Here is a 23,177-nt window from a genome sequence, read left to right as displayed (position 1 = left end):
TATTCTCTCAGTGGCGGGTTTGCTCCCTGAAGGCTCGAACAAAAAGACTCCGCGCTCCTTAAATGTGCCGTGGTATTGGGACTTGTAATTGGAGATTTCCAAAGGACAAGTGTAAAAATGACACACTATTAAGAAGGAGCGTTTCATTCGGTGCCTTTTCAGCGGGCGGTTGGGAGGGGGGCGCTTCAGAGGCTCGGAGTGAAATATATGAAATGTTACACTCAGGTTATGATGTGGGGGAGGGGCGCCAAGTGCCTTTGGATCCCCGTCCTTCTGCTAACCTCATCCAGAAGGCCCAATCCATCCCGCTGTAATGCCAAGGGGCAACTGGGAAGGGGGCATCTGCCGCCACCTCACCTGCGCTGTCCCTCCGCGTGTCCGACGGAGAAAGTCCTCTCCTGCTCGGAGACCGCGCAGGTAGAGGCTGCTTGACCTTGAGCAGCCACCCCTGCCTTTGCCCTGGACGCGTTCCCGGATCCTATCATCTCCTGCAGGGCCTGGGCGAGAAGCCCCTTTTCGAAGGGGCTGGAGGAGCAGCCACCATTCCAACGCCAACCCTACAAGCTGGACCCTGGCAACACGCCCTCTGCCTTATTACAGTCTGCCTAAGTTGGGATAGTGCGCGCTTCTCCATGGGTACGGCATATTTGCAAAGCAGTAGCGGAAACTCCTAGCCAAGCCTAAGCCTGACCTCTCTTCTTGTGTGCTAAAGCCAGCAGGCTAACTCAAGTGGTGGCGGGGAGGCGGAATTCGACCAGGGAGTGCTTTTAAAAATACACTCGAATGAAGCAGTCCAATTACGTAAAGTTTATTCAAGACAATTATAAAAGCAAATTAAGAGGGAGGTCATCAGTTGATGTGATAAAGACAACAAAACAGTTTCTGGCTAAGCAGTCTAGTGCAGTCTAGTTTAGCCATGTCATTTGCATTGTTTCTCCTTGCTCACCCTGAGAAAAGTGAAGTCTTCTTGGATGACTATGCCATTAACCCTTTCGTTTCAGAAGAGGGGGTTGAGTTCTCTCTGATAGGAATAGCCACTGAAACCAGTCACCTCTGCACATAAGGCAAAGGTTGCAATTTTCAGAGTTTTAACTCCAGAGATGAGACTCACATAATCAGGTATTGTTTGTGGGGATAAGCTATCAGCACTGGGAATACCATAGAAAGGTGAAAATTAAGAAGCAGATTGTGGATTTAAGAAATCTGGGAAGGACATAATCTGAGGAATCTCTTGATATGCCTTATAGTTATTCCAGCCAAATAGATATGGGGTTATTAAAAGTGTGCAGGTCTGTAGAAAACATAGGTTATAAATCTAGGGTAGCCAACCTGGTACTCTTCAGATATTGCTGCACTTCAACTCCCATCAGCCCCAGCCACAAGTCCAGTGGCCAGGAATCATGGGAGCTGTAGTTTAACCATACTTGGAACTTACCTCTAAGTGATAAGCAAATGTTCATTTGCTCTTACTGCTGAGCATATTGTTCGTTAGTGTACTTTTTTCAAGCATTGAATTAAAAGCCTGGTTTTTTTAAAAATTGTTTAATTGTATTGTTTTGTGAGCTCACTATTAGATGCCACTATCTGGACTAGTCCAGAGGTGGCTAGAGCACCATCTGTTCCAGTTTACATGGATGAGTTTAAATTGTTTCAGCCTGATGTTGACAAACTGCTTGGAAGAGGGTCTGGCTGATCACTTGTCCTTTCAACTCTTGCCTATTGTGATGTATGAGAGTGAACCTGAGGGGTTTAACAGCATAGGTCCATGGAGTGGTGAATGCCATGTTGCAGAAGGATGAGGTACCATTGGCTTTTAAAGATGTAGTGTTGTGTCCTCTCCTTCACAGGACCTTCCTGGACTTAGAACTGTTGAATAACTATTGCCCAATTGCTAACAGTCCCTTTTAGGCACGATGCTCAAGATTTTTGTGTCAGTTCAACTTACAGGTGTGCTTGGAAGAAGTTGATTACAGTCTGGGTTCAGGCCCAGTTATGGCACCAAAGCTGCCATAGCCGTCCTAGTGCTACCTTGTAGGCATTTGATACTGCACACCATAGCTTGGAGCAGTTTCATGGGTTGGAAATGGAGCTCCCTCTGCACCAAACTGCTGTTGTTTTACTCCTACCTTCATGCTTCCAGAGACTTACCAATGTTGAACTATATCTTGACATCATAGGAGTTTGGTGACCCACAGGGATCACTCTTTGCCCTCATGTTATTCAGCATATGTGAAGTTGTTGGAGGATGTCATCAGGGGAGTTGGGGTGAGGTATCAGCTGATGACCTTGAACTCTATGTCACTTTACCACCTGAATCAGAAAATGCAGTTCAGGTGCTTGATTTGTTCCATTAAATTGAAATTCGAATCCAGACAAAACGGAGATGTTGTGTGTTGCAGGCTCTCACCTGTGGGAAGTGAGTAAACAACCTTTTCAGTTTGGAGTGGCACTGCCCTAGAAATAACATGTTTGAAGCTTTAAAATGCTCCTAGACCAAACATTGCCACTGGTAGCTGGCTTTAGTAACTAAGAATACCTATTTTTGGACAGAGATGGTCTGGCTATAGTGCTCCATGCTCTCATAACCTCAGGGCTGGACTACAGTACTGCATTATACATGAAGCTTGCATTATACACGAACCCTTGAAGACTGTTCCAAAGCTACAGCAGTTGCAAAATGCAGCAGCCAGAGGGCTGGCAAGAATTCCTAGCTAGGCACAAATTACAGTTCAGAGCATGGTTTCCCTAGTCATTTTGTGTACTGTATTGTGGAATGAATCCCATCTGTAAATTGGGATAGTTTGACTAATTGAGAAGTTGGTGTTCCATGTCATTTTTCCAGAATGTCATTTACAGCCCTGAATAGGTATTGGGACTTGTTTTCTGAGAAGGTTCTGTGGCTTAATGCATGAAACCTATCTAGCTATGTGTGACTGCTGGATTTGGATGATTTGGCAAGCTCAGAAGTTAGCATTCCAGAGCATTTACTCTGTTTATGAACCAGAACGGGTAGTTCTGTGGAATATTTTTGTGGTTTATATTATATATGTGACTTGTAAAGGTGATAGATCTAGTTAGCTCTGAAGTTGTTGTGCCCTGGCCATTCCTCTCTTACAGATGGGTTCTGGATGTGAAGGGGTTAATACATAATATTTGAAGGGTTTCCATTCTAAAATATTACGTCTAACACAACTTCCCGGTTTGGGCATTCCACCATGTTCCATAGGAAAGGGACCATAAATTAACAGTAAGGAAAGTATCAGTCGGTAGAGCATGAGACTCTTAATCTCAGGGTTGTGGGTTTTAGTCCCATGTTGGGCAAAATATTCCTGCATCCCAGGGGATTGGACTAGATGACCCCCGTGGTCCCTTCCAACTTTACAATTCCATGATTCTATGTGGATTCCCCTTACTGGACTCTTCCCTACCACCCCACCCAGCAAGAGAGGGCCAAGCAAGTGGAGTGGTGGTTGCTCTCACCACCTTCTGTCACACATGCTCTCTCCCTGGGTGGCCCTCCAGGGTCCAGTCCCCCCTTTCCAGCAGACGGGGGGGGGCAAATGAGTTCAGAGAGGTACAGATGTTCTTGGGAAGGGCAGCCACCATCTTTCATTGCACTTTCTTCAGGTGCCCCCACTGGGCCAAATGTCCTTCCCCTGCATGAGCCAGATAAGAGATGGTCAGTGATCAAGGCGAGGAAGCAGCTGCTTGCAGCCACCACTCAGTCGCCCGCTTTTTGTTGGGGAGCAGGAAGCAGCTGCCTTCTGCTTTTGGGGGTGGTGGTGGCAGAAGCAATGGGCTGGCAAAGCCCAAAGCAAGGGGTGGTGGCTGGGTAAAAGGACCAGCACTTAACAGACCACCCCCAGACACAAGGACCCTGAGTGCTGACTCTGCTTTCCATCTCTGATATCTCCTGGCTGGGATAATATCAAGGCTTGCTTACTTACATAGGTTTTGATAATGAAATAGTCAGGAATATTCATGCTGCTAAGTAACACCCCACCACCACCGCTTTCTTCCCTTTCGCAAAATAATAATAAAAAATAATGGAAATATCTTGTGATCCTTCGAAACGCCATTGGTTTGAGTGGTAGCTGTTTTTGCCTAGTTCAGGCTCCTATAGGATTTCACAAAGTCATTTGTTCAGAGCGCTTGGAAGTGTGAGGGGGGTCTTCGCGGGCCTTTTGCTCTGAAATCTCCGCGATGCACTTATTTACAGCAGCCATTCTGAAAATTAAAACCGGCTCGCCACTGTCATTATCCCTTGCGCACCCACGCCCCGCACACAAAAGATTTAGGCATTCTCTCTCTCTCTCTCTCTCTCTCTCTCTCTCTCTCTCTCTCTCTCTCTCTCTCTCTCTCTCTCTCTCTCTCTCTCTCTCTCTCTCTCTCTCTCTCTCTCTCTCTCTCTCTCTCTCTCTTTTGATGAAGAAAAAGATTTCTTGTTATAGTCTCTGGCCTCCTGACCGCGAACTACCAGCCACTTCCTTTTTATTTTGCCCATATAACAAGCGGGGAGCCGGGAGGTAATTGGGTTAACTACCTGATCTTCCTTCTGGGAGCGCGCGAGGCCCACTAAACGCCTTCTTATCATGATCGACTATCACGCGGCTCCCCAACTGCATCATCTTTAAGGGCCTTTTTTTTATTTTCTCGCCGAGGCATGTAAAGCCCCGGCGCTCGGGTGGCGAGGAAGGGTTAAAGGCAGACGGGGGCGGGGAGAGGAGAGGGGCCGGGGTGGTGAACGCGGAGGGGCGGAGAGAAGCAGCAGCCAAGCAGGGCCCGGGAGCTGCTGCTGCCTGGAGAGCTCGGCCTGCCATTACGCACAAAGGCGAGGGGCCTGGGGAATCGAAACCCAAATCCACTTGTAATCGCACGAGAGAATCGCGCGTAATTACTTGAGCGACCGAGATTAAGATTGATGAGCCTTTAAAGCGCCGTTTCGGATCGATCCGCTGCCCTAAGCAGGAGCCCCGCCGGCCAGGAGGGCGGCCCGCTTGCCGGCCTGCTTGCTTGCTCGCCGAGCGCCACTGGCGCTGTCCGGCCAGAGGGGGAGGCGGCAGGGAGGACGGAGCAAGGGCGATGCCCGAGCCCCGCGCGTATGGGCCGCATCAGCTGACTGGGGTGAAGAGGCCAGGCTGGCCTATTAGGCGCGGGGAAAACAAGAAAATGAACGAAAATAGAGTTTGTCTCCATATTATCCAGCCCCTGGTGGGCTGGCTTGAGAGCTGTCAGAGGCGGGAAGCCGAGCGTTGCCTGGGGCTGGGTGGAGAGCAGGGAAGGAGGCGATGCTCGGAAGGAAGAAAAGTTAGCGCTGAAATGAGGCCTGCCACGCTCTCTGTCAGGCCGAGAGACTGGCTGAGGCCGGGCTAAGTGGCGGGTAGGAAGGGGAGCCTCCAGCGGGATCCGTAGAGCCAGGAGATTGGGCCCTGGAGGAGGGCAGAGCTTGGCAGCGCAAAGGGTGGTCGGACCGAGTGCCAGCCAGCCGGGGAAAGGCTGCTGGAGAGACACCAGAAACCAAATCCGTCCGAGCACAACATTTCACACACACGCGGAATTAACAGTCTCAGCACCTAAAGGAAAAAAACAACAATATCAGCAGCCAGATAATACTGTACTATGCCTTCTTGTTTCCCAGTTTCTAAAATGTGGCATCAGTGTATTGCATTTCATGTTATTTGAATAGATTTCTCGGCTTATTTATCCATAGGACGGTCTTGGCTCAATATCCCAATATTCCATGCATTTATTTTTATGAAATCTGCATAGATCTCGAGATGGAATTTCCAATAAATTCGTTTAGGATCCGGATGGGAAGTCTCCTTAGAGTCAATGTAATAATGGTCCGCAAAAAGCCTTATGGCACCTTAAATGCTAACACATTTATTATGGCATACGCTTGTCAGACCATCAGATGCCTGGTTCCTATTACTGGTCCTCCTGCTCTGAGGCGCCCCAAGGCGCTTGGCTCTAAGGCTGCCGTCGCCAAGACCCTAACTAGGCAGCCTGACCCGCAGAATACTGCCGGATCCGCCTCACAAGGAAACAGCAGAGGATTGCGCTGCACAGTACTAGAAATGCCCAAATAATTTCGGGATTTTCTTGCAGGTTTGAGCTACAATTCTGTGCACATTTACTTGGGAGTAAGCCCCAGTGAATTCCGTAGAATATACATGCGCGTAAGCAAGTTAGAATAACTCTGAATCTTTTTGTTTTGGAGTAATTATGCTCTCAGCATTAACATTTCAATAAATTTCAGAGGGAGAGAGATTGTTTCTGGCGCCTCTGTGGAGACAAATTGTTTTCTTTATAACAACTGTTATTTCACAATAAAGGCTGCACTTAATTTTACACACACATATACATTTTCTGCACAGAGAGAGCCCTCGTTTAGCATCTGATGTCTCGCAGATAGTTTTATGATGTAGAAAACACTGCATTACCTAACGTCCAGAATAATAAAAAAGAAGTAAAACATATTCGATATGTGTGGTGCATAATTTGTATTGTAATTTTATGACTAGATACAGGAAGCATAAATCTAAATATATTTTATTGGAAGCTTCTCTGATTTTTATTCCGTGACACTGCTTTTCTAAATACTCGCTACCCGTCTTAGGCTGCGCTTCATACACACATGTGCAAACCGGTATATTTACTGAATTGAGTGGGACCTGTACTCGCCCTTTATGGGATTGGGCTTCGAGATTAGGAAGAAAGGGGCTATTTTCATCCGCGGGCTGTGATCCCCCCACCCGCACCCCGCTAGTACTGTATTCTCAAATAAATCTTCCTGTCTTTAGGTGACGAGACCTACACAACCCCCCCCCCCTTAGTTCTTGGGTGTTGTTTTGTTTGAAAGACCTATAAAGTGGCCTGCTGTTCCGATGGTCCGTCGATCATCCTTTGAGGTTCAGGTATACACAGCGTCCCGCTTCCTGAAGCATCTTCCTAGGTGTCCCGGCAGCGCTGGGCACCGCTCCGTAGGCATCCCTCGCCTGAGTCCGACGGCTTCCTCGCTCCGCTCTGCCGTCGTCGGGCAAAGCGGCCGGCCTCTCTTTCGCAGCCTCCTCATGCCGTCCTTTCTTGCCTTGCAGGCCCCGTGGTCCTCAGCACGCCGGCCCAGCTCATCGCGCCGGTGGTGGTAGCCAAGGGCACCCTCTCCATCACCACCACCGAGATCTACTTCGAGGTAGACGAGGAGGACCCGGCCTTCAAAAAGATCGACCCTAAAGTGAGTACAGGACCCAAGTGGGGGGGGGGTTGGGAGGGGGAGGGGGAGGTTTACCATAACCATGAATTGAGGAATGCTCCCAAGTGCCTGGAAGCGCCCCTCTCCTTGCTCCCCTTCGTCTGACTCCGTGGCTGTTTAATTTAAGAGCGCGGCGCGTTAATGATGTAAAATCCGCTCTTACTCCCGCGCTCGCTTTTTAACAAATCTCTCCCCCCCCCCACTCCCCCCCCAAGGCCTTTGTATGAACGTGGGCAGATTTAGCAGTTAAGCCAATTGCTTAGAAATCCCTCGAGGTAATGGCGGGCCCGCACTCCAGCCTCTTTCCTCGGGCACCCGCGGCAGAGAAGGAGACGCGCTCCCTCTCCGTCTGCCTTCGATGCAGTCCCCAGTGACTGGAGCTTCCGCTTCTGCGCGGGTGCGCGTTGCAGGGGCGCGCGAAGCAGCTATTGCAGAGTCTGGGCACTACCAAGGTTGGGGTGTGCAAAGAGAGAATCTCTCCCGAAGACCCATGGAGCAAGGAGATAGAGCGGAGAGTTACCTTGTTACAGAATTCAAAAGTTCACGTCCATGTCATTTTTCTTCTCTCCGGATCTATAGTGATATTGTTATTTTAATTTCACTTTCGTAGCCTTGTGTAAATACACACTATTGTGGCCTCACTGTCGAGGCCATCCGTCTGTTGCCCGCCTGCCAACCTTGACAGGAAGAATTAAAAGTGTCTTCCGGATTTTAAAACACACACACACACACACACAAGCAAAACAAAACATGGAGTTGGGTAACATGGCGAGTCTAACGGTTTTGCTGCAGCGCATCCAAGCGCGGGCAGAGCGCAGCTGAAGTTTGAAACAGTATCACCTGGGCAGATCTTGAGCACATTGTTGCACCCCCTCAAGGCTTGCCGGGATATTTGCCCTTTGGCTGAATCACGGTTTGCATCCGGAAGGAACTGCCTGCTGCGCTCTCTGCGAGGGCAGGACGGGGCTTCTGGCGGAGGCGGCTCCTTTGCTCCGGCGGGGCCTCGGGAGAGGCCGGCGCGAGCTTTCACCAAACACAACTGGCGGCGGTTTTATGGCCAGGCTGGTGATGTTTAGGGCAAAGGTAGCAACATGCTTTACCTGACAATTGTTGGCTTGAGCCCCGCAAATCTCTAAACGTTGCAGCTTTCCCCTCCCTTCTCTCCAAGTGCTGTTAATTTTGTTACAAACTAGGCTCACTTGGGTAATGCGTGCCTTCAGCTTGGTTCAAAACCGGACAGCCGCGTTAGCCTGGCCCACTAAATCTTTTGAGAAGTAGATTTATTTCCTGACGGTTGTAAAAATGTTACTCGCTTAATTGCCACACACCGGAGTGTGACCGATGTCGATGGCCTTCAGGACCCCATTTTTTTAGGGTAGGCTACACCGATTTTTATCTTCATTTTAAAGTACGCTACTTTTAACGGGGCGTCAAGGGCTTCAGACCCGCTTTACACCGCCCCTCCCCGCCCACCCCCCAAAAGAGAGAATGTAGGGCTTGCAGAAACCCAGATGGAATCCAGCACTGAAACTCTTAAGCATATTTATTTTCCTTTTATTTATTAGCTTGTAATTAAATAAAATCAGCAACAGAAATTTAAATCACAAAAAGTAATTATCCAGTGTATTTCAAGTGCATTTTTCCAATATATAATTCCAATATTCACAATTATATAAGCAAAATCCAAATTTCTTCTGAATATATTTAAATAACATTTCAAGTATATTTATGGAATGGTAGAAATAGAACGAGCAATATATTTGAAACAAAAAAATGTAAACTTTTTTTTTTTAGCTTAGACACTTCAAAAGACAAGTAACAAAAGTACCATGATAAAATCTACCTTTTTTTTAAGCGGTATCTTCTTAAGCAGAAAATGTCCTGAAGTATCCAAAATGGCAATTTAACTTCTTTTCACCAAATCACAAAACACTAACACCCACAATTTCAAAGACAATGTGAGATCACAATATTCCATACAATTTTTTTTAAAAAAAAATGTACAGGGGAAGAGTTGGGACAGTTGTGGTTTGGTTTGCTTTGTTTTTGTTTTGTTTTTTCTATCTAATGGTTGTGGTTATTTGGGTGGCATCTTCAAATTCTTACTCGCACAAAAATCCCGGCCTCGTTATAATCCATTGGTCTGGCTTCTAGGCGGAGTGGTCACAATCAGGCTAAAAACGGCAGCCCATATTGCATTTCCCCTGGTGATAATCATACACGGTTTCGTTTCGTTTTGTTTTCCGGACAGGCTTTTAAAACCGGGATACCGGCAAGAGTCATAATACTTGCAGTTGGTTTGGTGTGCGTGTGCGCGCAGGCGGGCAGCCTCTTCCACGAACGCAGGGCGACGTTTGCCCCGTCAACCCAGCAGAATCCTCCGAACAGAAAGGCAGTTTTTTCTTTTCTTTTCGCGGGGGAGAGCAGAATAGTGTCAGGCCGCCGCTGGCTGGCCCTCTAAAGTTTCTCCAAACTTTTAGGGTTGGTGAGGATCTCCCTGGCGAGCCGCCACGTTTGTTTGGCCGCGTTTTCGAGGGCCGAGTGCGGCTTGCCCTGGAAGAGGTCTAAGTTGGGCAAGAAGTAGTGCGGGCAGCGCCTGCACTGCAGGCACGAGATGAGCTGCAGCAAGATGCCATTGAGCCGGTCGCCCAGGCACGACTCGTCCCAGTCCGACTCCCGGGGATGCTTCTCGCACTCGTACGACACCAGAGTCTTCATGTGGTAGTTGTTGAGCGGCTGCCCGGGCAGCTCGAGGTGGCGATCCCGCAGCGTCTTGAGGATGGAGAGGCATTTCTTTCGGCAGCCGCCCATCTGCAGCCGGTTCTCGGCCTCGGCGAACTGTAGCACCCAGGCGTCGCTCTCCGCCGAGCTCTGCTTGCCGGCCAGCGAGTGGCACTCCTTAGAGAGCAGGTTGAAGCCCTCGGCTTTCACCTCGGCCACGCGGTTGGGCCCCGGCCAGGGGATGTGAGGCAGCGGCCAGTGCGCCGCGCTGCGCGGCCAGATGCCCGTGCACTTGAAGGCGGGCGTGATCTGCACCACGTAGCGGTCGCGGATGCGCAGCTTGACCTCGCTCGTGTCCGCCACCATCTTCACCACGTCGCGGTAGCTGCACTTGTCCACGGCCTGCGCCACCAGCGTCTGGAAGCGCGAGCGGATCTTGCGCGCAGACAGGTAGCCCGAGGCCGTGATGAACTCCACCCAGAGCGACATGCTCCGCTTGCGCCCGTCGCTCAGCTTGAGCACGGCGCAGCCGGGCAGCGAGCCGTCGTCGACGAAGTTAAAGACGCCCATCTGGTTGAGGTACAGCACCACCTCGAACTCGGTGGGCGAGATGACCTCGAGGCCCTCGTAGCGGTTGTCCATCTCGTTGAGGGAGCTGATGAAGCGCGGCTCCTGCACTTCCACCTCCTTCAGCACGTCCGACACCACCTTGCACACCTCGCGGATGGTCTTGGCGATGGCCGCCTTGCGCGCCTGGCACTTCTCGTTGTAGTATTTGTTGAGGTGGTACACCAGCTTGGCCTGCGCCGCGATCATGTTGGGACAGAGATCCGGGTTGTAGACCGGAGTCTCGCAGTACGCGCTGGGATCCAATGCGGCTGCTAAGGCGGGAGCCAACTTCAGACGGGAATCCGGACGCCCGGATCGGGGAAGCGGAGCCCGAGGCCGCCAAAGGCGCTGCTCTTGCCGCCGCCGCTGCTCCTTCTGCTGCTCAGCTCCGAGGCTCGCTCGCAGAGCTGTCTTTCTCTCTCCTTGCTGGCTGGAGGTGGACACTTCTGCCCCGGATAGATCTCCGAGTCTTTCCCAAACACGCACAGGCACACAAACCCCTGGGTTTTTTGTTGGAAAGGATCCTTCAGCGAGCAGAGGAAAGCATGGAAGAGCTGCACTTAAAAAAAGGGAAGCAAAGTTTGCGCCCAGTTGCAGCCGGGCTCCCACCAGTCAAAATAATAACACATCGGAGCAGGCATTTATTTTTCTCCTGGAGTCACCATGGGGTGTGTGTGAGTGTGTCTGCGCGCAATGTTGGTAGTCAGGGGGGGGGATTTCTGGGTGTTTCTCTTTCTCTCTCCCCCTGTGTGTGTGTGTGTGTGTGTGTCTCCCTGTCTCTGAGTGTGTGTATATGTCAGGAGAAGCTGGCTGTTGGTTTGTATAAGAGCCCAGATGCACTCGCGTGGAAATTATAAAGGCAGGGCCAGGCAGGCGGGCGGCCAATCGCCACTGGGCTCGTCACGGCAGCCTCTTCCAGCTCCAGCCTGGTTAATTAATCCCTCTCGGGGAGACAGGGAAACGCACAAACTCAAGGTAGGGGGCTGGTGGCAGAAAGGGACCAGCCAGGCCAGCGACCCATTGGGCAGGCGAGGAGGCGGAAGGCGGCTACGGCTGTTGGGGAAAGGACTTCTTGCCACTCTTCTCGCCAGGCGTCCTCCGGAGCCTGCTCGTGGCGCAAACGGGACCGCAGGTGCCAGGAACCCGGCACCCTTCGCCCGGCGAACTGGAGAGGCGCTTCGCTCCGGGGAAAAGGAAGCGGAGACATCACATGCGAAAACTTGGCTTCAACTGGCGCTGCCTGATAGACGTTGGAAACAGCTGGGAAGTTCTCCGCTTGTCAACTGGGCTAGCCTAATGTTAGAAAGTCACCGGTTGTACGATAGAGGGAAAATATGTACCAGGAGCAGCAGCCTCCTCCTCTTTCTTCTTCCTCCCCAATTAAATAGCACAAAAGGCGAGTTGACGGGTCTCAATCGATTGGATGCAAATGGAGGCGCGTTTTTTACCTGGCTCTTTAGATTGGTAGCAGCTGAAGGAAGCGACCACTCGCTGGCGGGCTCGACAGTTTTCCGGATTGAGTTTCCGAAGACGCGTAGCCCTGGCAAGCAATGAGTTAGTTGCCTTGTTGCCGCCTTTGTGTACCGCACGTGTCGCAAAGGTGCCCAGCCTCATTAGCAGCAACATTGTGGCAAAGTAAATGGCAACTCTTAAAGGTCTGAAGTGGGCAGGTTTCTGCACCCCACCCCACCCCGTGTGGACTGTATTTGCAGTCTTGGTGGACTGTAATGGGAACGCGGGACAGAGGAGAAGCGGGAGAAATCGCGGTCAAGCTGGGAGGCAGCTTTTCTGTCCCATTTGGACCGTCCAGGTTTAGGGCAGCGCTAGATATGAGCCAAGATCCCCTCCAGTGCCTCCAAGCAGAGCTGTTTGTTGCGCATAGCCGGCCACAGGGAAGTATTCTGGTTTGCTGCCTGGTCTCTTGTTCCAAGAAGCAACACAGTTCGGAACTGGGAGGGGAGCCCTGGAGCAGCTCCCCCTTCCCCTCTCCCTTGAACGGCTTCCAAAAGCATCTATGAGCATCTTAATGTTAAAATTAATTGGCTGCTGTCTAGGGAAAGTTAAGCGCGCTTTAGTTAATTCGAAATCAATGGGATTTAAGCCTGCATCCTAAAGATGTTGCTCAGAAATATCCCTTAAAATCAATTAATAAGCGTAAAACTAGACTGATGGGTGTTTTTTTAAAAAAAAACAAAAACTTGCTGCTCAAGCCTATACACGTCTACTCGTAATTAAGTCCCACTGAGTTCAGTGGGGCATACTCTCAAGTAAATGAATATAGAATTTTAGAGCCTTAAGCTTGTGCCTAAACCCCATTGATTTCAGTAGAAATCAGGCGCGCTTGATTTGCTCTGAATTTAAGCCCCTTTGTTTATCAGTTGCTCCCTTAAATCTGATGCATGTCTACTTAGAAGTAAGGCCAACTGAGTCCAATCGGGTTTACTGCCAAGGAACGGAATAGGATTGCAACCTTATCCTCCTGCGCTGTTGCAGAATTTGTTCAGAGCTCGGGTGTCAATTATTATTATTATTTCGTTGCACTGATTAAACCTACTTCCAGATAATGGTGAACTTCCTTATACCTCGGTCCTAAAGGCATTTGCTTCCAAGCAAGTCCATCGACAAGTCGCGTGTTGGGCACTGCAGCAGCCCGGTCCCTTTAGAATCCTGTTGTGGCTGCTTGGCCTTTCAGATCACCTTTGCGTCTAGCGATCTGTTTGGGTTGCCTTCACTTGTGCACTTCTCCGGGCGTGTTAGGTCGTCGAATTAGATAGCGGCGAAAGGAGGAGAAACTGGAGCCGCCGCCTAGGGCGCGGCGAGGCAGCGGTAGCGCATCCTCCTGTGGGCGCAGGGCTTTGCGGATTAGGATCTGGCGGGGCGCACATTTTCTGCGCGGCCGTTTTCTCTCTGGGCAGGGATTGCAAACGGCGTCGAGACGCTTCCAGACAGCAGCTCACCAGCGTGGCCTTGCCTGAACTTAGCTTCAGAAATGTGCGTGGGGGAGGGAAGGATCGTGGGCGAGCAGATAGGTTGGGGTCGAGCAGCCCAACAACAGGTGGAAGGGCGCCAGGAGAGACGCTGCGCAAGCAAATCTCTTTCCTGCAGAGAAGAGATCCCTGCATCCCTTCCTGCCATTTCCCTTCGCCCTCTAGCCTCTAAGACGCTTGAGCTTGCGAAGGGGAAAGGTACTAGCATGGCCCTCTCACATTTTATCTCCTTCATCCTGAGGGTGTTTGGGAGTCGGTGGGAGAAGGGACCAGGGTCCTGCGCAAGGAGAGTCTGGCAAGCATCTCGACTTTGCTTCTCTGAACCGGGAGCCCGGCCTGGAGCACAGTCCCTGCACTTCTTTTTAACAGTACTGTATTACAGTAGTAGCTAACAGACTGTGTTGCCCAAATACAGAAATTTTTCTGGAACTGCGCAGTGAACTAAAAACAGGGAAAACCACATACCGGTAGTAATAGATTGAAATTCGGTTCTCAGTGGAGGTCCAACAAAACTCCTCTGTGATAACTGAAAATAGTCACAACAAAGCCCTCTCCAACTGGTTCCTCTATGCTTTTCTAGCTGCTGAGATGACACATACAGTGAAGTCTTTAGACTTATATTTAGCTTGTTTCCATAATGATAAGGTGAAGGTTAGAATTAACTCCCTTTAAACTTCCTTACAATGGTTAGGACTGAGCTATAAATGGGTTGAATTATCTGTTACACCACGAAGTTGTTAATGTTTCTTGCAGAATATTGTCATTAAATATAAAATAATTACAGAAATTTATAGGCCTGCATTAGCAAAATGTTGCTACACCTCAGATTGTGATCTGTGCATGTCTATTTTGCATGTAAAATATAATTCAGTGGAACTTACTACTTAGTAACTATGTATGGAATTGGAGACTAAAACTGCACGCTTGTGTACTTGGGAGAGTAGGTTCTATTGAATGCAGTGGGACTTACTTACAAGTAAACATGTACAGTACTGTACCAGACAGTACAACCCAATGATTGAACTGCAGTTCCACTAGATTAAATATCCCTTTATAAATTTATACTGTAGATCAAACTGCTTTTCACATAGTGTTAAAAGTTTTGATTCTTTAAAATTAATTCAGTAACTGATGCAGTTGGTCCAGATATTTTGATTTATTTGAACTGTAAACCTAATCTAATAAATATAGAAGGATAACATTTAGGAATTATTATTATTATTATTATTATTATTATTATTATTATTATTATATTAAAAATATTTGTTGTTGCATACAAAAACACGTAGGCACTGAGAAAAGCTGTGTAACATAGCAATGATGTTATAGAATTTAGCATACTAGATTAAAATTAATTCCAATTTTCAAACATTTTGTAAGGCATTTTTAAATATTTGTTTAAAGGTGTTTGGAAGTTTTTCACATCCACTTGTAGTACGGGTGTTTAAAACTAGTCTAGATACAAAATTCAATGTGAACTTTAATTTTATTTTTTAAAATTTAGTCCTGCTAGGATTTATGCCAATTTTAATTGCACTGAATCCAAATACAACTAAACTGAAATGAATCCCTTTGATTCTCTTTGTGATGAATTGGACTGAATGTTAACAAAGACTTTTAGACTTCATAGTCATACAGAAGTCTCACATTAGATGAACAAATATAAATTAAGATGCTTGTTTGAAGGTGGATAGCACACTTTACATATGTTCCTATATTTAAAATAGTCAGTTTTCTGTTTTCATTACATCCACCTATCAACTGAATCAAGTTTGGTCTTAGCGATAAGGACTTCTATCAGCAGAGCAAGATGAAAATAACCCAGTGGAAATTACAATTGATAATTGTGTAAGAAATTAAAGGTGTAGGAAACTCTGAGGAGTGACTTTCTTCAAATTCTGCTGCTGTTGTTCCTGTTGCAGTCTTGCTCAGTTTTACAGCCTCTGCTGGGAACTCCTGCTCCCATACTTTCACATAAAATATATTGTGCAATATTGTTGCAGTATTATTCCAACAGCCTATCTCAGTTGGAAAAGAAGTGTGCCTAGACTGGTTTTGCGTTCAGCAAACAGAATTTATTAATTAGCAACTTCATTTTTAAATTTTACAAATATTGGCTTTCCAGCTAGAAAAAATGTGTTGGTGGCTTCGAATGCACAAACGCTTCTATTTATGAATTATGCCACATTGAATTCTTTTTGTGTAGTTGTGATTCTTCACACCACTGTTCATAAGTTTAAAGTCTTGTTTTTTAATATCTGTTTATTTCACTAGGGAAACAGAATATGAAGTGGGTTTTATTGAATTATTTATCCCTGTTGTTGGAGTGGGTTTGAAGGCTCATTTAATGTATCTGATATTCTAACAGTTCTCCACCCCCACCCATTTCATTACACATCATCCTGCAAGCCAAAATAAATTTCTTTTTTGCTCTAAAAAAATGAAGCATACTTCTTCGTAGTAGATTCACTTTTATTGTCATTGGGGAAAAAATAAAGGTGTATTTTATTCAAGTTTAATTTATGGTAACTTTGAGTTTTTGTATTTCTTTTGTTATGACTTTTTCAAACTAAGTGAATAAAGGGAGAAACATACTATTAAAAGGGTAATCAGAGTAATTTCCATAATGCTTTTTTCATGTTTATAATTTTAAAATACCTTATCTACAGATAGACTACATCATTATATTACAAAGGACTTGTGCATAAGTTTATATATTTACAGTTGCTTAGAAATTTCACAGGGTACGACTCATGCAAAAATCAAGACTGCAGCCATACTATTAGTATTTGACACAGTTACAGCCCCAGAGCTTCTTTACACATATATTATCTGTTGCAGATTTTGCTGAACTACAGCTCCCATCATTCCATTGGCCATGTTGGCTGAGGCTGATGGGAGTTTTCTACTGCTGGTCTAGAAAGAATTATGTTCTCTGCTCTTTCCCCTCCCCCCATTACTTCCTTTCTCCAAAACATTGCAAATCTATTGCAAATATTTCAGCAGTGTCATTCGGTTTTTGAAAAAAAAAGGTGAACAGGGTTATTTCCACAGTGACTCTGTTTGCGGTTAAATTGATACAGTTTTCCAATTCTCTGCCTGCCTCCTTTGCATTCTGACTGAGAAGTGCCCTCACTCATTGGACCCCAAACCCAGTATTGTAATGCTGTTTGGAGATGGTTGTTGTCTGTTTTCCTGTTTCCCATGTCCCAGATAATCCATCACAGCATGTCTGAAGAGGGAATTTTATAATCTGTGTTTTGATAGCTGCCATGGGCTGCTCAGCCCTCTTCTCCTGTCCCTTTGAAATGCAGTTTTTTCATTCCCCCTCCTCTGCCAAAGCACTATCCTAACTGCTTTCCCCATATATATAATTTAGTGCTGTGATTCTTGGGAAGCAAGAATTAAAACAGTACAAGCAAAAATCGCATGTGAGTACTGTGTATCACACAGAGTCTTATGTCACTTACAGAGCTCAGGCATAGTGGGTAATATCCAAATAATGTTTCTCACAGATTAGGTATGGCGCTGTGCCAAAAAAATAAGCCAATGTATCTCCATAAATTTCCAAAATGGTATTTATACTACATTCTATTCTTCTGTACATTTGAGAACAACCACTAAGATCTCTCTGTTATGCACATTCTTATTCTTGTTTTAAATAAACCATTCAGTGTTGTTAGACAAACACACTTTCTTTCCTCTTTGCAACAACAGGTTGTATAGTGCTGGCGAGTAAATAGCAGGCAGGATAATATGGGGAAATGCACTGGTTTATTTATTTATTTATCAACTGCATCAAAAGCAGACATTCTCAGCATGCCAGATTTCAGTTAAAGCTGCCAACAGTGACGTTTTAAGAATCCTACTTTGGGAATGCTCTTTTTTTCCTGAACCCAGAATGGTCCATGGAATCAGAGGGGATTAGCTCCCTTTAATCTACTGCATCTGCAGTGGGTCATCCAACAGAACTTTCATTACTGTTTCATGTTGTATGTGATTAAGTGACTAAAATATTCAATACTGACCTTGAAAATAAAGCAGCATGTGTTGGATAAACAGCTTTGAAAGCTTAAAGTAATCTTTCCTATAAACAAGATTTTTACAATGTATTGTTTAACAGAGTGAACAGGATGACCACAAAAGCATAGTTTATAAGAGGGAACTGAATTTCTAGAAGTTGACATAAGTAAAAATGCACAAAAGATTAAAACACATTCTTATACTATCAGATGTTTTTCGGATGGTTAGCATGATGCACACAAGCCACCTTAGTTATTGTGAAGTACTCGTGCTTAAATGGATTTTTACCTCAGTTTAAGCACATTTACTCAGAAGCGTCCTACTGATTTTAGTTTAATTCGCCTCCCAAGTAAGGGCTGTTTTGAGATCTATTTTTCACATCTAAGATCACTATTATGCATGAAACTAGGTAGAAACCAATGTGAGAAAAATAAATAGCTTTTCTTTTAGTCACATGTAATCTGCCACAAGTATTCAGAGGCAGAAGTTGTAAATGAATCATTGTAGGTATGAAGCTGAGCATGAGTTTTAATAGGTCACTGTTAGGCATGCATTACACTGGGCTGAAACCAGTGTTTCTGGAAATAGTTGCCTAGAGTCACACAGCATCTGTGTTTCTGGATTTTTTGATCAGTTAGAAGTATGCAGTTAGAACCAGATTTTGCAACGCGATATTGGCAAACTTTTATGGTGTGATTTTGAACTTTAAAAAATGCATTGATTTAAGCTGTGAAATTCCTAGGTACAGAGAATCTGCAAGGCAAATTCAAAAGCACTCCACCACTAGTCACCTCCATACTGTACTGCTACTCTTTATAGCCGTTAACAAGGAGCCGCTTATCCTGAGAAACCAAAGAAATATCTGGATTCAACTAAGCCACGGTCCAGAGGCTGGTAGAAAATCCTTGTTACTGCTGCAACTGATGGAGATGTATCAACCATACTGTATATGCTCAGCCATTATTAGCCTGTGGCACTAGGGGTTTTTTTTCAAATTGGGAATTGTTGCATCTTTTCTCAGTAGTTGCAACAGCACAAGCCATTGTATGACTTATGGACATTATGGTATCTGATACGTTTGCAGATGGAGAGGTTTTGGTTGAACTGGCATTAGAAAGGGGAAATGTCATGGCAACACAGCTGTGTGTATGGACCATACTGCATGCTGGCACCATAGAGTTAGCAGGAATGAATAGTAACTCACTCTTACGTCAATAAAGGCCAATAACAATCGTAACACAGTAGCTTTATTTTAGTGACGTCTATATACCATGATCCAATAATTCTTTAGTTGAAATTTGGAAACTATTTTGCAAATCTTTTTTTCAGATTTGAAGCCTAATGGTAGACTAACAAATGTATTTTTAAACTAACTTTTGAGTTACAGTCTACTCAAAATAACTTAGAATAATATTAAAGCAACACAATATAGAAACCAACAATGGCAGATCTGAACAAAAAAGTCCAGTTAAAATAAATAGCAAGCACCAGTCTTAACTGGTGGGAGGGGTAGTACCCTTGGTGATCCTTCTAGCATAGTTTGTCCATCTTTGGACCCCATGCTGCACTCAGGGCTCATCTGTGGCTCCTAGAAGCTCTCAGCATATGACAGCAGCCACACCCCAGGAGTGACTTCCAACTGGCTGGTTAAACCAGGTGAGGGTAGCCAAGGGGTCTCAAACCCTCAGTGAGTTAGGGACTTTCCCTGCATGTGAAGACTGGCTCCAGCAGATTGAACGGATGAGACCAATAGTGGGTCCAACGGTCAATAAGGCAGTTTATGCACATTCTGTTGAGGGAAGTGAGGTCCAGATAGGGCTTGTCCACCTTGGAAGATAGCCCATCTAAGAGAAGGAAAACTCCCGTTCTAAACTTCAGTTCTATTGCTTTGGGGGATATATTCAGGAGAAGAAAGGGCTAAGAAGTAAGCCCTACACAAATCTAGAGTGGGGTACTTGTACCTAAGATAGTTGGATGGTGCTTTGTGTGCCTCCTTCCAGCAACTCCTGCAGCTAAGCTGGTGCAAAAGGTATTGCTCTGTTTTGTTGTTTGGGCAGCCCAGGACCTCCATACACACTGCCCAGGTTTGCTCCCCAGGGAGGTCACTTCGGTGCTGCTAACACAGCGGTTTGACTTCACTCCTGGAGGTGCACTCGTTGACTCTCAAGACAGATGCCAACAGCAACAATATAAACTGCAGCCCCATAGTAAAGCTCTCTCTCTCTCTCTCTCTCTCTCTCTCTCTCTCTCTCTCTCTCTCTCTCTCTCTCTAATATGCAAAGTCTCAGTATTGGACTATCTACTCTTTGTGAGGGAGGGGGACACTTAAAGCAGAATTTCCACTGTTCTGTGGTTCTCCAAAAGAAATGATCTTGTACATCTTTACTTGGAAATGAGTCTTGCTGAGCTTCAATGGTTATAACTCTCTGTGATATAATTTCACATGTATTTACTCAGAAGTAATCCCCACGAGTTCAGTGAGACATACTCTCAGATAAGCGAGTATACAATAGCAACCTTAATGACTGTTTTAAAATATACAGGGCAGCAGTGCTTTCAGTAATGCTTCCTCTGCCAGTGTGAGGAGTGTCTCTAAATGTCCCCATTGATGACGGCTGGAGAAATTATTTTGACGAGTGATATGAAATGCATCTCCTCTGGAACACATTCTTTAAATATCATTCTAATTCCGGATGAAGCCATGACAGATCACCCAAAAAGTCAACACTCGTGCAAGTTTTCCCCCAAACTACACTATAAAGCAGATCAAGCTGTGATTAAAAATGTGGAATTCAGGGTGGCCCAAGTCATTGAGCTGACTGAGACAAAGCACAAGATGGTGCTCCCCCAAACTCTGTTCCACAATTTGCAGCTGCACTGGCAACTGAATCTTAACCTCAACATTGTCCATCTGCCAGTGTCCTCCATTGCACATCAGGGCAGCTCAGAAAGTGTCTGAACCACACTTCTATTCAGGCGGTGAACATAAAAGCAACGCAGTATTAAGACCAACAACTAATAAAATCAAAACAACATGAAATTTGAGGGAAATCTGCTAAGGGGTTGCAGGACAGGCAAAGCTCTGTCAGCCAACACGTTGCTACATCTGTCCCCAACCCCCTCCATTGCAGCCACACTTTTCTGTCTAGTGGTAGGGTCGGTCCTGGTGGAATGTCATTTTCCTGCATTTCCTCTTTTACTGACTGGATGAAGCAACTGTCCACATTGTACTGTATATGTCAAGAGGACATACTGGGCATCATAAAATAAAAATCTGAAATATTGGCTTAGGGTAGAAGCTAAATAACTGCTGTTGGCTTGCAAAAAGCTGAAGCTAGCACCTAGGATTTGCTGCCTCTTCCTTTTTGAGCCGTGCTCTTCAACAGTTGATAAAATATGGTATCCATTCCTAAATGTCATTGCTATATAGCTGGTGGATCATTTCTCCATTTGCAGTTCTTTCTTTGCTGCTTTCTGCTGCTTGCTTTGTGCTGGTAAAACCCACTCTCTGTGTCCCTGTGGTCTGTAACTTCCAGCAGTAGCTGTGTTGCCCTATTGCAGCAAAAACAACAGAGTGTCCCCAGGCACCTTGAAGACTAGCAGGTTTATTGTGGGATACATTTTCATAGGCCCCACCGCCCACTTTCACTTTTTATTTTCAATCACATACAGCTTATTTCATGATCTTCCTTATAGTTCTTCTTTGTGCCTTTTTCTTTCTCTCCAAATATTTAAGTGTAGATAAATCTTAAAAATTTACTACGGAAGATGTCAAAGGGAAACCCCTTGCTGCATCTTTTATTCTAGTAGTGCATCAGAAGAACCATGTCGAATAGAGGTTGCCACGGATTGCACTTAAAGCTAACTAACAAAATTAAAAGCTGAATAAAATTTACTCAAACATTCTCGAAAAAACTTGGATGTGAAAATATCTGAACTTACATGTGGATGCAAATCTGGCTTCTTGTTAAAAGACTTGAAAGTGGTCAAGATAATATTTTTAAATTTTTAAATTTTATTTTAAAAACAAGAAAACTGCAGACTTGTCCGCCTAACCTCTTTTCCAGGCAAGCACAGAATGCATTTGAAAGCTAGAATGGTACATGTAACCAACCTTGTTGCGGAACGGTCATTGTGGTTTGTTACAAAAGGAGGTTTGTCTCACTAACGTTTTAAGTTCTTCTACACCAGCTGCTTTTCTTGAGAGATGTACTGAAAACAGCTTGTGCAGTCTGTACCTCATCACTGTACTAGCCTTAATTAGGATTGATTTTAGAGGGAGGGGGGTTAGTGAGTACTTTTTAAAGGAAGCACTCATTTTATCTGTATGTTGTCTCAGGATGCCTGTCAAACAGCAGGCTGCAGTACATGTACACACAACCAAGCACACACACCGCCAGTAGCAAAAGGTTTTTCCAGCTTTTCTACTAATGCAGTTCTCCCCCACTGTTCTTCTCTATAGACACAGGGGTGAAGTCCATCTTCACATGCGTCTCCATGCATCATCTGCTGGTAGGAAAGATAGGCAGTTCATTTCTTTATGCTGTGCCATGAAAACTACCAGCACGGGATTTTATCAGGGCAAAGAGAGACAAATTTGAGAGCCCCTCCTTGTCCCAGAAATAAACAATTTGGTGCAGACACATAACCTTAAAAGGGATTCTTTTTTCTTTTTCTTTTAGCGGTAAGAGTAGCTGCTCATTTACACAGAAAACATCCAGTAGACGTGATCTTCTTGGGTTGTCAAATAGGCTTTTGCCAAAGCCCCCCTCATTGATATAGTGCTTTTTTACCCTCTAGTTTTAAAAGTATAAAGCTGAGATGCTGAAGAAACCACTTGATATCATCAGAGAGGATGAGGAATCTTCCTCATCCAAGAAAAATGCTAAAATTTTACCTTTTTTAGGTTTTATATAAAAATGCAACTGAAGGGAATGTGATTGAGGAATATTTGTACGTGTGTGTGTGTGTGTGTGTGTGTGTGTGTGTGTATCTTTAAGAGGACATCACTGGACTTTGGAGTATTAGACAACTACCACCTGGTCAGAAAGGCCCTCTTTTTTGGACAGGTCGTTTCCAGTCCACTTCAGGTGTCCCTGGAGGAAATTGTTTTGAGGCTTATTTCCATATGGTTTCAAGGCTTGTTTTGGCATTGACAGAGCCTTGGTCACCTGCATGGATTACTTTTATTGCTCTCACAGCAGATTTTGATACCACTGACTGTGGTAGTCTTCTGTATCAGTGCTAGGGATTGACATTTGAGGGCACTCTGTTACAGTGGTTATGTTCCTAAATGCAGGATCAATACCACAAAGTAGCACTGGGTGGTTTCTGCTTGGCTCTCTGACAGTTATGTTGTGGGCCCCACGAGATTCCATTCAGTTCCTGATGAAGGTTATCTGGGAATTTGTCAGTGTGTGGATGACACCACTCTGTGCCTTCGTTCCATCTGAATCAGGTGCTGGACTGGTGGTTGAGGACGTAATGGGCTGGATAAAGGTTAAGAAAGAATCCTGACAAGATTTGGGCCTGCATTGTGGGTAGTTCTAAAGTCCACTAATTGAATAGGTGACCTGTCTTTGAAT

At 45.7% G+C, this 23,177-nt stretch overlaps 2 protein-coding genes across 12 annotated transcripts in view; one reads left to right on the top strand and one right to left on the bottom strand.

Moving 5' to 3' along the window:
* Positions 1-23,177, top strand: part of NBEA (neurobeachin) — a 354,996-nt gene that overhangs the window by 206,216 nt on the left and 125,603 nt on the right. For 9 of the 11 annotated variants that reach the window (XM_035114666.2, XM_060273784.1, XM_035114659.2 and 6 more), the window contains one exon: positions 7,098-7,234. In XM_035114666.2, coding sequence (XP_034970557.1) covers positions 7,098-7,234 — 137 coding nt within the window. Of the gene's footprint in view, positions 1-4,822; positions 4,891-7,097; positions 7,235-23,177 lie in introns of those variants that run through there. The other 2 variants (XM_060273786.1, XM_035114665.2) reach the window with 2 other exon arrangements.
* On the bottom strand, positions 9,116-11,347 carry MAB21L1 (mab-21 like 1). The gene has a single exon (XM_035114668.2). It carries the CDS (start codon positions 10,787-10,789, stop codon positions 9,710-9,712), a length of 1,080 nt encoding a protein of 359 aa, XP_034970559.1. The 5' UTR covers positions 10,790-11,347; the 3' UTR covers positions 9,116-9,709.

Source organism: Zootoca vivipara, chromosome 4 (assembly GCF_963506605.1).
Source record: "Zootoca vivipara chromosome 4, rZooViv1.1, whole genome shotgun sequence".
Lineage (NCBI taxonomy): Eukaryota > Metazoa > Chordata > Lepidosauria > Squamata > Lacertidae > Zootoca > Zootoca vivipara.
Note: the sequence above shows the minus strand (reverse complement) of the source record. Positions and strands in the feature narration are given on the sequence as shown.